The sequence below is a fragment of the Oncorhynchus nerka genome, linkage group LG15 (assembly GCF_034236695.1).
Source record: "Oncorhynchus nerka isolate Pitt River linkage group LG15, Oner_Uvic_2.0, whole genome shotgun sequence".
NCBI classification, from domain to species: domain Eukaryota; kingdom Metazoa; phylum Chordata; class Actinopteri; order Salmoniformes; family Salmonidae; genus Oncorhynchus; species Oncorhynchus nerka.
The window spans coordinates 48,262,275-48,276,273 of NC_088410.1; the positions used below are offsets into that span (position 1 = coordinate 48,262,275).

General features: G+C 41.6%; 1 protein-coding gene across 1 annotated transcript in view; it reads right to left on the minus strand.

The window, feature by feature from the left end:
* Positions 1-11,654, minus strand: part of LOC115142833 (ral GTPase-activating protein subunit beta-like) — an 80,564-nt gene extending 68,910 nt beyond the window's left edge. The window contains 3 exon segments of the mRNA XM_065001651.1: positions 6,557-6,612; positions 6,615-6,769; positions 11,516-11,654. Coding sequence (XP_064857723.1) covers positions 6,557-6,612; positions 6,615-6,732 — 174 coding nt within the window. The 5' untranslated portion in view covers positions 6,733-6,769; positions 11,516-11,654.
* Between the last annotated feature and the right edge of the window lie 2,345 nt (positions 11,655-13,999).

The window sequence follows — 13,999 nt, forward strand, 5'->3', positions numbered from 1 at the left end:
CCATTTTACATTTTTACCAACTACAGTGAATGATGCGTGCATAATTTCAATAGCAGGTGATTTTCATCTTTCATTTACGGGCCAGGCAAGTAGCCTATGCGGGGTTCATACTGACAAGTCAAATTCGAGGACTTAACTGTAATTTTCAAGGACCTACATTCTATATTTAAATTGTTGTAATAGCCTATAGAAGACATATTTAAAATTTTAAAAAATATATATATCTATATATATTTTTTTTTAAGTTCAATTTAAATCGCAGAAAATCTACAGTGGTTCCTCCTTTAAAAGTTGTGTCATACTGCATCACACCTTGCGGGCTGCAACAGCATTCTGTGGCACGTTATTTATTTGTCAGCCATTTCTTCTGTTAGTGCTAGTTTGACCACTAGAGGGCATCTTTGAGAAGCATTTGTCTTCCATATTGGCATTACCAGAGAATTTAAAACCTTTTTTGTAATAATGATTTTATGAAATTTGTCTTAATTCATTTGATTAATATATTATGGTGTTTCTATTCCGAGAAAAACTCCAAATGAAATGGAAAATACGGCGCTGTACAACGTGACTACCGGGGGTAGGATACAGCATAAGAGGATTGGAATAAATTAATATCTAAGGGGCATTACATTTCCAAACCCTAATTGTAGTGTAGCTGAACCTTCAGTTGAACGTACTTGGTCATTGACTTCTACTTCGCCACCGGAAGTTGATGCTGTTGCTATGCAACCTCTTGCTAGCATAACACATTTCTATTGGGTGTGTTCTTAAATTCAAATCGGGAGTGCCTGCGCTCACAAACTCAGAGCGTTTTCAGATTGCTCTCGGAGCACACACCGGACATTTCGGGCAGAGGAGTAGGGTTGATTTGAGCGTTCTGGCCTTAAAACGGCAGTCAAGCACAAAAGCTAACGTTGGCTAGCTTGCTAGCTACTTCCAGGCACAAATGAGACCACTCGCCCTGGCAGAGCTGGTTAGGCAGTTTGTGTTAACTAGAGCGTAGGTGACTAATTGTGCTGCTGGAAACAATTTAATTTGTTTTTTTTTTGCAGGACGTTTACTGACACCAGCCATATTCAACCGGTGTCGAGCGCTCATAAATTCATTTTTCTGCGCTCTGATACACTCAGACGAGAGTAGTTTACATACCACTTAGGTTGGAGTCAAAAACTCGTTTTTCAACAACTCGACAAATTTCTTGTTAACAAACTATAGTTTTGGCAAGTCGGTTAGGACCACTACTTTGTTTATGACACACGTCATTTTGCCAACAATTGTTTACAGACATATTATTTCACTGTATCAAAAGATTACATACACAAAGTTGACTGTCTTTAAACAGTTTGGAAAATTCCAGAAAATTATGTCATGGCCTGAGAAGCTTCTGATAGGCTACTTGACATCCTTTGAGTCAATTGGAGGTGCACCTGTGGATGCATTTCAAGGCCTTCAAACTCAGTGCCTCTTTTCTGGAGGAAACAGGTACAAAAGTATCTATATCCACAGTAAAACAAGTCCTATATCAACCTAACCTGAAAGGCCACTCAGCAAGGAATAAGCCTCTGCTCCAAAACCACCATAAAAAAAATCCAGACAACGGTTTGCAACTGCACAAGGGAACAAAGATTGAACTTTTTGGAGAAATATCCTCTGGTTTGATGAAACAAAAATATAACTGTTTGCCAATAATGACCATCGTTATATTTTGAGGAACAGGGGGTGATGCTTGCAAACCGAAGAACACCATCCCAACCGTGAAGCACGGGGATGCAGCATCCTGATGTGGGTGTGCTTTGCTGCAGGAGGGACTTGTGGACTTCACAAAATAGATGGCATCAATGAGAGAGGAAAATTACGTGAATATATTGAAGAAACATCTCAAGACATCAGTCGGGAAGGTAAAGCTTGGTTGCAAATGGGTCTTCCAAATGGACAATGACCCCAAGCATACTTCCAAAGTTGTGGCAAAATGGCTTAAGGACAACAAAGTCAAGGTATTGGAGTGGCCATCACAAAGCCCTGACCTCAAGCCCATAGAACATTTGTGGGCAGAACTGAAAAAGTGTGTGCGAGCAAGGAGGCCTCCAAACCTGACTCAGTTACACCAGCTCTGTCAGGAGGAATGGGCCAAAATTCACCCAAATTATTGTGGGAAGATTGTGGAAGGCTACCCGAAACATTTGACCCAAGTTAAACAATTGAAAGGCAATATTACCAAATACTAATTGAATTTGTAAACTTCTGACCCACTGAGAATGTGATGAAAGAAAATTTAATCTGAAATTAATTCTCTACTATTATTCTGACATTTTACATTACTTAAAATAAAGTGCTGATCCTAACTGACCTAAGACAGGGAAATGTTACTCACATCAAATGTCAGGAATTGTGAAAAACTGATTTTAAATGTATTTGGCTAAGGTGTATGTAATCTTCCGACTTCAACTGTGTGTGTGTGTGTGTATATATATATATATACAGTGGGGCAAAAAAGTATTTAGTCAGCCACCAATTGTGCAAGGTCTCCCACTTTAAAAGATGAGAGAGGCCTGTAATTTATCATAGGTACATTTCAACTATGACAGACAAAATTATTTTAAAAAATACAGAAAATCACATTTTTTTATGAATTTATTTGCAAATTATGGTGGAAAATAAGTATTTGGTCAATAACAAAAGTTTGTCAACACTTTGTTATATACCCTTTGTTGGCAATGACAGAGGTCAAATGTTTTCTGTAAGTCTTCACAAGGTTTTCACACCCTGTAGCTGGTATTTTGCCCCATTCCTCCATGTAGATCTCCTCTAGAGCAGTGATGTTTTGGGGCTGTTGCTGGGCAACACGGACTTTCAACTCCCTCCAAAGATTTTCTATGGGGTTGAGATCTGGAGACTGGCTCGGCCATTCCAGGACCTTGAAATGCTTCTTACGAAGCCACTCCTTCGTTGCCCGGGCGGTGTGTTTGGGATCATTGTCATGCTGAAAGACCCAGCCACGTTTCATCTTCAATGCCCTTGCTGATGGAAGGAGGTTTTCACTCAAAATCTCACAATACATGGCCCCATTCATTCTTTCCTTTACACGGATCAGTCGTCCTGCTCCCTTTGCAGAAAAACAGCCCCAAAGCATGATGTTTCCACCCCCATGTTTCATAGTAGGTATGGTGTTCTTTGGATGCAACTCAGCATTCTTTGTCCTCCAAACACGACGAGTTGAGTTTTTACCAAAAAGTTCTATTTTGGTTTCATCTGACCATATGACATTCTCCCAATCTTCTTCTGGATCATCCAAATGCTCTCTAGCAAACTTCAGACGGGCCTGGACATGTACTGGCTTAAGCAGGGGGACACGTCTGGCACTGCAGGATTCGAGTCCCTGGCGGCGTAGTGTGTTACTGATGGCTTTGTTACTTTGGTCCCAGCTCTCTGCAGGTCATTCACTAGGTGCCCCCCGTGTGGCTCTGGGATTTTTGCTCACCGTTCTTGTGATCATTTTGACCCCACGGGGTGAGACCTTGCGTGGAGCCCCAGATCGAGGGAGATTATCAGTGGTCTTGTATGTCTTCCATTTCCTAATAATTGCTCCCACAGTTGATTTCTTCAAACCAAGCTGCTTACCTATTGCAGATTGTCTTCCCAGCCTGGTGCAGGTCTACAATTTTGTTTCTGGTGTCCTTTGACAGCTCTTTGGTCTTGGCCATAGTGGAGTTTGGAGTTTGACTGTTTGAGGTTGTGGACAGATGTCTTTTATACTGATAACAAGTTCAAACATGTGCCATTAATACAGGTAACGAGTGGAGGACAGAGGAGCCTCTTAAAGAAGGTCTGTGAGAGCCAGAAATCTTGCTTGTTTGTAGGTGACAAATACTTATTTTCCACCATAATTTGCAAATAAATTCATAAAAAATCCTACAATGTGATTTTCTGGATTTCTTTTCTCATTTAGTCTGTCATAGTTGAAGTGTACCTATGATGAAAATTACAGGCCTCTCTAATATTTTTAAGTGGGAGAACTTGCACAATTGGTGGCTGACTAAATACTTTTTTGCCCAACTGTATATATCTGGTCAAAAGTTTTAGAACAACTACTCATTCAAGGGTTTTTCTTTATTTTTATTATTTCCTACATTGTGGAATAATCGTGAAGACATCAAAACTATTAAATAACACATATGGAATTCTGTAGTAACAAAGTGTTAAACAAATCAAAATATATTTTATATACTTCAAAATAGCAACCCTTTGACTTGATGACAGCTTTGTACACTCTTGGCAAACAGCTTCAACCACTACTCATGAGGAGGTCACCTGGAATGCATTTCAATTAACTGGTGTGCCTTGTTAAGTTCATTTGTGGAATTTCTTTCCTTCTTAAAGTGTTTGAGCCAATTGGGTTGTGTCAAGGTAGGGGTGGTATACAGACGATAGGGCTATTTGGTAAAAGACCAAGTCCATATTATGCAGGAACAGCTCAAATAAGCAAAGATAAACGACTGTCAATCATTACTTTAAGACATGAAGGTCAGTCAATACAGAACATTAAGAACTTTTAAAGTTTCTTCAAGTGCAGTCACAAAAACCATCAAGCGCTATGATGAAACTGGCTCTCATGAGGACCACAACAGGAAAGGAAGACCCAGAGTTACCTCTGCTGCAGAGGAGAAGTTTATTAGAGTTACCTCAGAAATTGCAGCCTAAATAAATGCTTCAGAGTTCAAGTAACAGATATCTCAAGATCAACTATTCAGAGGAAACTGCGTGAATCAGGCCTTCATGGTCAAATTGCTGCAAGAAACCACTACTAACAAGGACACCAATAAGAAGTGACTTGCTTGGCCAAGAAACATGAGCAATGGACATTAGGCCGGGGAACATCTGTCCTTTGGTCTGATGAGTCCAAATTTGAGATTTTTGGTTCCACCGCTGTGTCTTTGTGAGACGCAGAGTAGGTGAACGGAGGATCTCCGCATGTGTGGTTCCCACCGTGAAGCATGGAGGTGTGATGGTGACACCGTCTGACATATTTTGAATTCAAGATACACTTAACCAGCATGGCTACCACAGCATTCTGTAGCGATAGTCCCTCTAAGTGCAAAGCAGATGGGATGGTGTATCATTTGTTTTTCACCAGGACAATGACCCAAAACACACCTCCAGGCTGTATAAGGGCTATTTGACCAAGGGGAGTAATGGAGTGCTGCATCAGATGACCTGGACTCCACAATCATCAGACCTCAACCCAATTAAGATTGTTTGAGATGAGTTGGACCGCAGAGTAAAGGAAAAGCAGCAAACAAGTGCTCAGCATGTGGGAACTCTTTCAAGACTGTTGGAAAAGCATTCCAGGTAAAGCTGATTGAGAGAATGCAAAGAATATGCAAAGCTGTCATCAAGGCAAAGGGTGGCTATATATTTTTGATTCGTCTAACAATTTTTTGGTATCTACATTCCATGTGTTATTTCATAGTTGATGCCTTCACTATTATTGTAAAATGTAGAAAATTGTCAAAATAAAGAAAAACCCTTGAATGAGTGTCAACTTTTGAATGGTACTATATAAATAAGTGCATGACAAGAGACTTATCTGGCAAACTAAAATTAGCAGGAAAGAGAAAGAGATGAGAATTAAGGCCATGCGTACATTCTTTGGCAGATGGCTTACATTTTCCTTTGCCTATTACAAACAGGCCTGATCTGGCTGCTGAGACTGGACAGGGGGTGAGCTCAAAGAGACGTTTTCCACTGGGGTGGAGAAACACTGTCACTATAAAGCAGCAGGGGTCGAATGCCCCGGGGATATACTCAGGAAATCCTGTTATGTTATCAAGCAAGCCCAAAGGCCTGGGGGTATCCGAGCTACAAGGCAAACATGATGGGGAAGTGAGCAGCACATTTTCCACAGACAAAAGGGGGTGAAAAATGCTATTTTTCACCCAGCAGCAATCAGAGAGAAGAGATTTGAAAACACAACATAATTTAGAGAGGGAGGTGGTGGTGTGTTTTTCAATCAAGCACAGTAGAAAAAATATATAATGTTTCAATTTCCAGGATGTAGCCTTAGTCCAAATGTGAAGGTGACCATTCAGCATCCTTGGTTTTCTAAAAATAAGGGACTGACAAAGCCTAGTCTATGAAAGGTGTGTTGGATGTATCATGTAGCCTATGTTTTTGAGGAAATTAGGCAGAACAATGTCAGAAGAACTTGGAGCTAAAGAGGGAAGAAACTTGTACTTCTCAATTCTAATGAGTGGCAATGAAGTGGAGCTTGACATTAGTATACCCTCCCCATACCTACAGCAAAGAATCAAGTAGGCCTAGTTGGGGAACTACCCTAGAAATCCAACATTCCAACTTCACTTTCAACCGACAGCTGTAGCTAGCTTATTCCCCTTGAACGTAAAATGCAAGTTGGAATGTTGGAGTTCTAGGGTAGTTCCCCCTAGATGGGCAAAGTCAAAAAAGTATTCACCCCGTATGGCTTACACATGCATCTACATACACATCTGATTCAGCTATGCAAAATAATCTGGGTTGTTTTCAGCACAGTCTTGCCTACCTCTTTGTCGGTCTTGAGCATGCTATCGGTGGACGGGGTGCCCAGGGTCACCCCAGAGGTCTAACCACTGCATTGGCCACGTCACGCCCCACCACCGGAGGGTACGAGTGAAGGACACTCAGGTGGCCTAGGTCGCTCTGCACCACCAGGTGCAGAGACCTCCATTCTGAATACATGGCAGTGGCTTTTGCTTCTACTGGGTCCAATTGTTACCTGTGTGTACAGAGGAGTGGAGTCAGCATATGCGTAAACAGAGTAGACTCATAGAGCCAGCCTGAAGTAGACTTATTCAAGCAACAACAAATGCCCATTACATATAAGGTGGACCCTGATGCTTGATATTCCCATAAGTTCATATTCAGTTTGACCTTTTCATGTAGCTTCAAAAGGCAAAATGTGAGAAAAGGCACATTTGAAGTAGACCCACGCTGTGAATACGACATTGAACAGAGAGAGAGAGCCTTGTCGTGTTATCGCCAGAATTATCTAAAAGGAATGCTAATATTAACAAAAAGGGCTTCACTGAGAGTGCCAAATGTACATTGCAAGTGCCAAATAGTGGACTGGAGACAGATACTGTTCAGGTGTACAACCGTAAAAGGTCATCTTGAAAAGCATAGAAGACACAGCAACAACTTAGTGCACAGTTCTTTCTAGAGATAAGTTAGCTAGCTAGCTGAAGCTAACAACAAAATACAAGTAACATATTAGCTAGCCAGCCAAGTTGACTAAAGATTTTTTGACTCAAGGTTAGGCAAAACCAAATTATTGCTGGGTAACGTTAAATAAAAAAGGCAACCCTAAACCCATTGACAACTGCATGATAAACAGACAACAGGCCCAGATTGCATGAGCAACAGACACTTGCTGTTTTGCTATACTAGCTACACTAAAAATAAATAAAAATGCAACAATTTCAAAGATTTTACTGAGTTGCAGTTCATAAAAGGAAATCAGTCAATTTAAATCAATTCAATAGGCCCTAATCTAAGATTTCACATGACTGGGCAGGGAGATGATCATGCTGTTTAATCAGTTTATTGAAAGACCTTCCACCTGAGAGGTGTGGAATATCTTGGCAAAGGAGAAATGCTCACTAACAGGGATGTAAACAACTTTGTGCATCGTGAAATTATTCAGACCCCTTGACTTATTCCACATTTTGTTACGTTACAGCATTATTCTAAAACGGATAAAAAAATTGTTTTCCCCTCAATCTACACACAATACCCCATTATGACAAAGTGAAAACAGGTTTACGAAAACATTGCACACATAAAAATGTTAAAAGACTAATAACTTATTTACATAAGTATTCAGACCCTTTGCTATGAGACTTGAGCACAGGTGCATTCTGTTTCCATTGATCATCCTTGAGATGTTTCTACAAATGGATTCCAGTCCACCTGTGGAAAATTCAATTGACTGGACTTGATTTGAAAAAGGAACACACCTATCTATATAAGGTCCCATAGAGCATATAAGAGTAAACAATTGTAATCAGAAGATACCTCTCGTGTCTGCCAATATTTACGTTAAAAGTATGTGGCAGGGTCTACAGTCAATCACGGACTACAAAAGGAAAACCAGCCCCGTCGCGGACCCAAATGTCTTGCTCCCAGACAAACTAAACAAGATATTTTCTCGCTTTGAATACAACACAGTGCCACTGACACGGCCTGCTACCAAAACCTGCGGGCTCTCCTTCCCTGCAACCAACGTGAGTAAAACATTAAACGTGTTAACCCTCGCAAGGCGGCCCAGACGGCATCCCCAGCCGCGTCCTCAGAGCATGCGCAGACCAGCTGGCTGGTGTGTTTACAGACATAGTAAATCAATCCTTATCCCAGTCTGCTGTTCCCACATGCTTCAAGAGGGCCACCATTGTTCCTGTTCCCAAGAAAGCGAAGGTAACTGAGCTAAATGACTTCCGTCTCACTTCCGTCATCATGAAGTGCTTTGAGAGACTAGTCAAGGACCATATCACCTCCACCCTACCTGACACCCTAGACCCACTCCAATTTGCTTACTGCCCAAATAGGTCCACAGACGATGCAATCTCAACCACACTGCCCTAACCCATCTGGACAAGAGGAATACCTATGTGAGAAAGCTGTTCATCGACTACAGCTCGGCATTTAACACCATAGTGCCCTCCAAGCTCGTCGTCAAGCTCAAGACCCTGGGTCTCGACCCCGCCCTGTGCAACTGGGTACTGGACTTCCTGACGGGCCGCCCCCCAGGTGGTGAGGGTAGGCAACAACATCTCCACCCCGCTGATCCTCAACACTGGGGCCCCACAAGGGTGCGTTCTGAGCCCTCTCCTGTACTCCCTGTTCACCCACGACTGCGTGGCCACGCACGCCTCCAACTCAATCATCAAGTTTGCGGACGACACAACAGTGGTAGGCTTGATTACCAACAACGACGAGACGGCCTACAGGGAGGAGGTGAGGGCCCTCGGAGTGTGGGGTCAGGAAAATAACCTCACACTCAACGTCAACAAAACTAAGGAGATGATTGTGGACTTCAGGAAACAGCAGAGGGAACACCCCCCTATCCACATCGATGGAACAGTAGTGGAGAGGGTAGTAAGTTTTAAGTTCCTCGGCGTACACATCACAGACAAACTGAATTGGTCCACCCACACAGACAGCATCGTGAAGAAGGCGCAGCAGCGCCTCTTCAACCTCAGGAGGCTGAGGAAATTTGGCTTGTCATCAAAAGCACTCACAAACTTCTACAGATGCACAATCGAGAGCATCCTGTCGGGCTGTATCACCGCCTGGTACGGCAACTGCTCCGCCCACAACCGTAAGGCTCTCCAGAGGGTAGTGAGGTCTGCACAACGCATCACCGGGGGCAAACTACCTGCCCTCCAGGACACCTACACCACCCGATGTCACAGGAAGGCCATAAAGATCATCAAGGACAACAACCACCCGAGCCACTGCCTGTTCACCCCGCTATCATCCAGAAGGCGAGGTCAGTACAGGTGCATCAAAGCTGGGACCGAGAGACTGAAAAACAGCTTCTATCTCAAGGCCATCAGACTGTTAAACAGCCACCACTAACATTGAGTGGCTGCTGCCAACACACTGACTCAACTCCAGCCACTTTAATAATGGGAATTGATGGGAAATGATGTAAAATATATCACTAGCCACTTTAAACAATGCTCCCTAATATAATGTTTACATACCCTACATTATTCATCTCATATGTATACACTGTACTCTATATCATCTACTGCATCCTTATGTAATATATGTATCACTAGCCACTTTAACTATGCCACTTTGTTTACATACTCATCTCATATGTATATACTGCACTCAATACCATCTACTACATCTTGCCTATGCCGTTCGGCCATCGCTCATTCATATTTTTTTATGTACATATTCTTATTCATTCCTTTACACTTGTGTGTTTAAGGTAGTTGTTGTGAAATTGTTAGGTTAGATGACTTGTTAGATATTACTGCATGGTCGGAAATAGAAGCACAAGAATTTCACTACACTCGCATTAACATCTGCTAACCATGTGTATGTGACAAATAAAATGTCATTTGATTTGAAGAATAAATGCAAATTAAATAATGCTGTCATTGAAAATTGTACACCCAATGTAGGCTACTGCCCATTTAAGAGCTAGAATTCATTTGGTACCCATGTTGTGATTCTCACCAATTATGTTTTTGTCCACTCACACCATTCATACTCCACAATCTAATAAACAGTTTAGGAAGCTCTCTTAGCCTATAGGTGATCCTGTGTAGCTCCGTTGGTAGACCATGGAGCTTGTGACGCCAGGGTTATATGTTCATTTCCCACGGGGATCAGTTCGAAACTGTATGCACTCACTACTGTAATTTGATCTGGATTAGTCTGCTAAATTACTCATGGTTTTTAAAAACGTATAGATTACATATTGCAAACAAATAAATCAGAACTAAAAACTCCACACGTTGACAATCGCTAATCAATATCCAAAAACAGCAGACATTTTTTTCTACGAACCCGCACATCATCTTCTGTCTTGTGGCACCATCTAGTGCAGGGTTTCTCAAACTCAGCCCCCGGATACAAGTTGATTGTTGCCCAAGCACTACACAGTTGATTTCAAATAATCAAAGCTTGATGATGAGTTGGTTATTTTGAATCAGCTGTGTAGTGCTAGAGCAAAAACTAAAACGTGTACCCAGGGGGGGGCCTAGGACAGAGTTTGGGAAAATCCTGGTCTGGTGTGTGGTGCGGGATTAATGACAAGCGAACCTGGGGGGCTTTGTGTTCACAATGCCCAAAAAAAGGGAACCGGACCGTGGAATTGAAGCGAACCGAACTCAGACCAACTTTCGGAATGGTCTCAGTTCGGTTCGCTTCGGGTACTCTTAAAGGGTCTGAGTTCCGTTGCAGTGTTCATACTGAACAAAACATTAAGAGAACCGCACAGAGTTCACCAAATTAGTCTGAAAGGAATAACATGTGAAAACACCCTTAACCCGAACTAAGGGGAGGGACCTACCTGAATTTGTCTAATAGAAACTCGTTCTCTCTGCAAAACCCACATGTTTGGACTAATGATTAACGTTAGTTACACCCAAGTTAGCTAGCTGATGATATCTTCAACAGACGCGAGCCTAGCTATGTCTTCAATGGTACCAATGCATTTGGACATTTAGCTAAGTAGCAAAATTAGCATTATGGCAGGTAAATAACACAGTCGAAAATGAACATAATGCATGGTTAGCAATAGGCAAGTTACGCTGTCACAACCTGTACAACCAGCAAAGCGGGCTAGCAAGCAAGTTTCAGTCAGCGTTGTGTGAAGCAGTGTCTCACTGTTATTGAAGGCCGCACAGGCTAGCTGGAGCTAACTAACGGTAGCTAGTTGGCTAACCTAATGAAAACAATAACACAACAGATCAACCGCAGCTGGCTGTGTGTTGCTATTTACCTGTGTCGGAAAGAAATACTGTCATATCAACCGTCCGTTTCTCAGCAAACTGTACACTAACGAGGATATTACAGAACCATCTTTGAAGAAAATTCATATCCAATGACAAGCATACATTCGACGTCAATCGTCGAATCGTCATCCGGTTGACGGCTAGCCTCAGTAGCTACTGGCAACTGAACATAGAGATAGATAGATAGAGGAATCATCCTTGGATATAACACATTTTAGCATGAAAATTGCCATTGCGGAATTCAATCATTTTAAAGTAGTCAACTGGGTGGGGATTCCTAAGAGTTGGGAGCAGAGATAGTCTCAATGGCACTGCCCGTGCTGTCACAGACGCTATAATGCCACAGATACAAAGATACGTCCTCTATCTATTTCTATGCAACTGAACCAGAGATAGAATAAAAAGCGAGACATTTCACTGGCTCCTTTTTTCTGGTTCATATAGACAGGTTATATGATTCCATGTGTTTTGACTCATGTCATATCTATGCTAATATGGCAAAAAAAAATCCCTAGCTAGCTAACCAACAACGGTAACGATGTATTTGAGCGACAACAAGTGCTCATTGTACAAATGTATTTATGTTTTCAATAAACATTTGGAAGTAAAAAATAGTTTACATGTTGTCAACAATCTAAGTCAACACTGCATGTTTGAAATACCCCTGACTGCAGTGGGCAGTTCGGGGCGGGGCTCAATGTGGGCGGAGTCACCATTGTTTTATTTGTCCATCTGAGGTTTGACAGTCACACACTGAATACAAACACACACGTTCGTGCAAGGCCCACGTTGAATACAAACGTATTTCATTTTTGAAGATCGTAAGAAATATTATATGAAGTGGTACCAGCACACTTTTTGCTTTATGCTATATTTGAGACAAGCTACTGATATTGTTGCAGTGAACAACATACTTGTTATGTATGTCATGTACTGTTAAAATTGTGTTGATAAATGTTATAACTTTGTAATTATATTATTTCATGGAACATATATATACACACAGTTACTACCTATCATGATTTAATATGCTGTTTACTCTCCTCATGAGAATGGAGACAGACTATACCTTATATACATACTGACAAGCTGAATGTGCTTTATACATTAACTGCTTCTGTTCTAGTTTTCATGAGAAATATTACTGTGATGAAAATGCCAGATTGTCTGCATAATCAAATAACATTCAGCTTAGACACCCATGCCTACCCCACAAGACATGTGGGGTAAACACAGCCTAAAAAACACAGCCTAAAAGATACATGTGGTTCTCAGAGATTAACTATGTAGTGTTGTTTGGTTTAGGACCTGTACAGGGTGCAATTTAGGAAATGTTGTATTTTTGCAATGTTGGGACCCACATGGTTAAATGTCTGCATGCTTTTCTCCTTCGAGAAAAAAACAGCTGATTCAAAGGTGTGGGTATTGATGGGTATTAAAACACTTATGTTCTTACCATCGCAAGGATGCTCATGCGCTTCCTCTACCGAAATAGGTAATCGAGGAGGGGAGCAGACTCCTTCATTCGTCTACTAACGAATTGACACTCTCCTCGACCCCTCAACCACTTATCGGTTTCTGGGTCACGGATGAGAGAGGCAGGAGGAGTCAAGGAGAGAACTGACTTTTTTCCAAATGAAAGTCTCCCTGTGATAGTCATCCTAAATCGACCCCTATGCACTTGTGGAGATTTGACTGGTGCAATCAATATGGTAATATTTACAACTTACCGTCTGATAGGCTGGGTGGAAGTTTCACCATATTACGCAGACCCATCAAATCATCTCAGATCTCCAGAAGTGTATATAGGGCAAGGCGTAGGGTCTAGATGTTGATTTGGGATTGGGCCTTAGATACTCGTTTACTACTTCCCACAAATCTAAAAGCATTGCATTGGAGGAGACATTGGCTAGAGTGCTCAAATTGAGTCTTCTCTTTTCAGCAAGAGCCATTTGCTTTCCAACCTGTGCTTTTCCTGTGATTGTATTTGAAGCATTGCAAAAGGCTTGTTTTGGATGCTGTTCAGACAACTGCAAATCAACATCAACTGATTTTATAGCCTATTCACTGTGCATTCCTGACTGTAGGCTGTACTTTGTGATTGGGCTACACTGTAGGATCTTAATTTGGTCACACCTTTGTTTCAAATTAGCATCTTGATTTACTATAGATGGAATCAGTGGAAACCCACAGTTCTCTCTCTCTCCATGTGGGGGCAGTCTGGCCATTTCGGGACCAGGGCCTGCTATCAAAATCCTCCATTAATTGTATTAATAAATGTCCTATTGCTACTGTAGACCTAGGTCCTATTACTGCAAAATTCAAATGTACAAACATGTATCTGAAATGCATCCATACACATCAACAACTGTTGTTTTATATAGCTTAAAGTGTCACTCCAGTCTCCTTTTCACCTCATTTAACACTTGATTTACTTAGCAAAAGGAACATCTCAATAGGTGGTCATGACA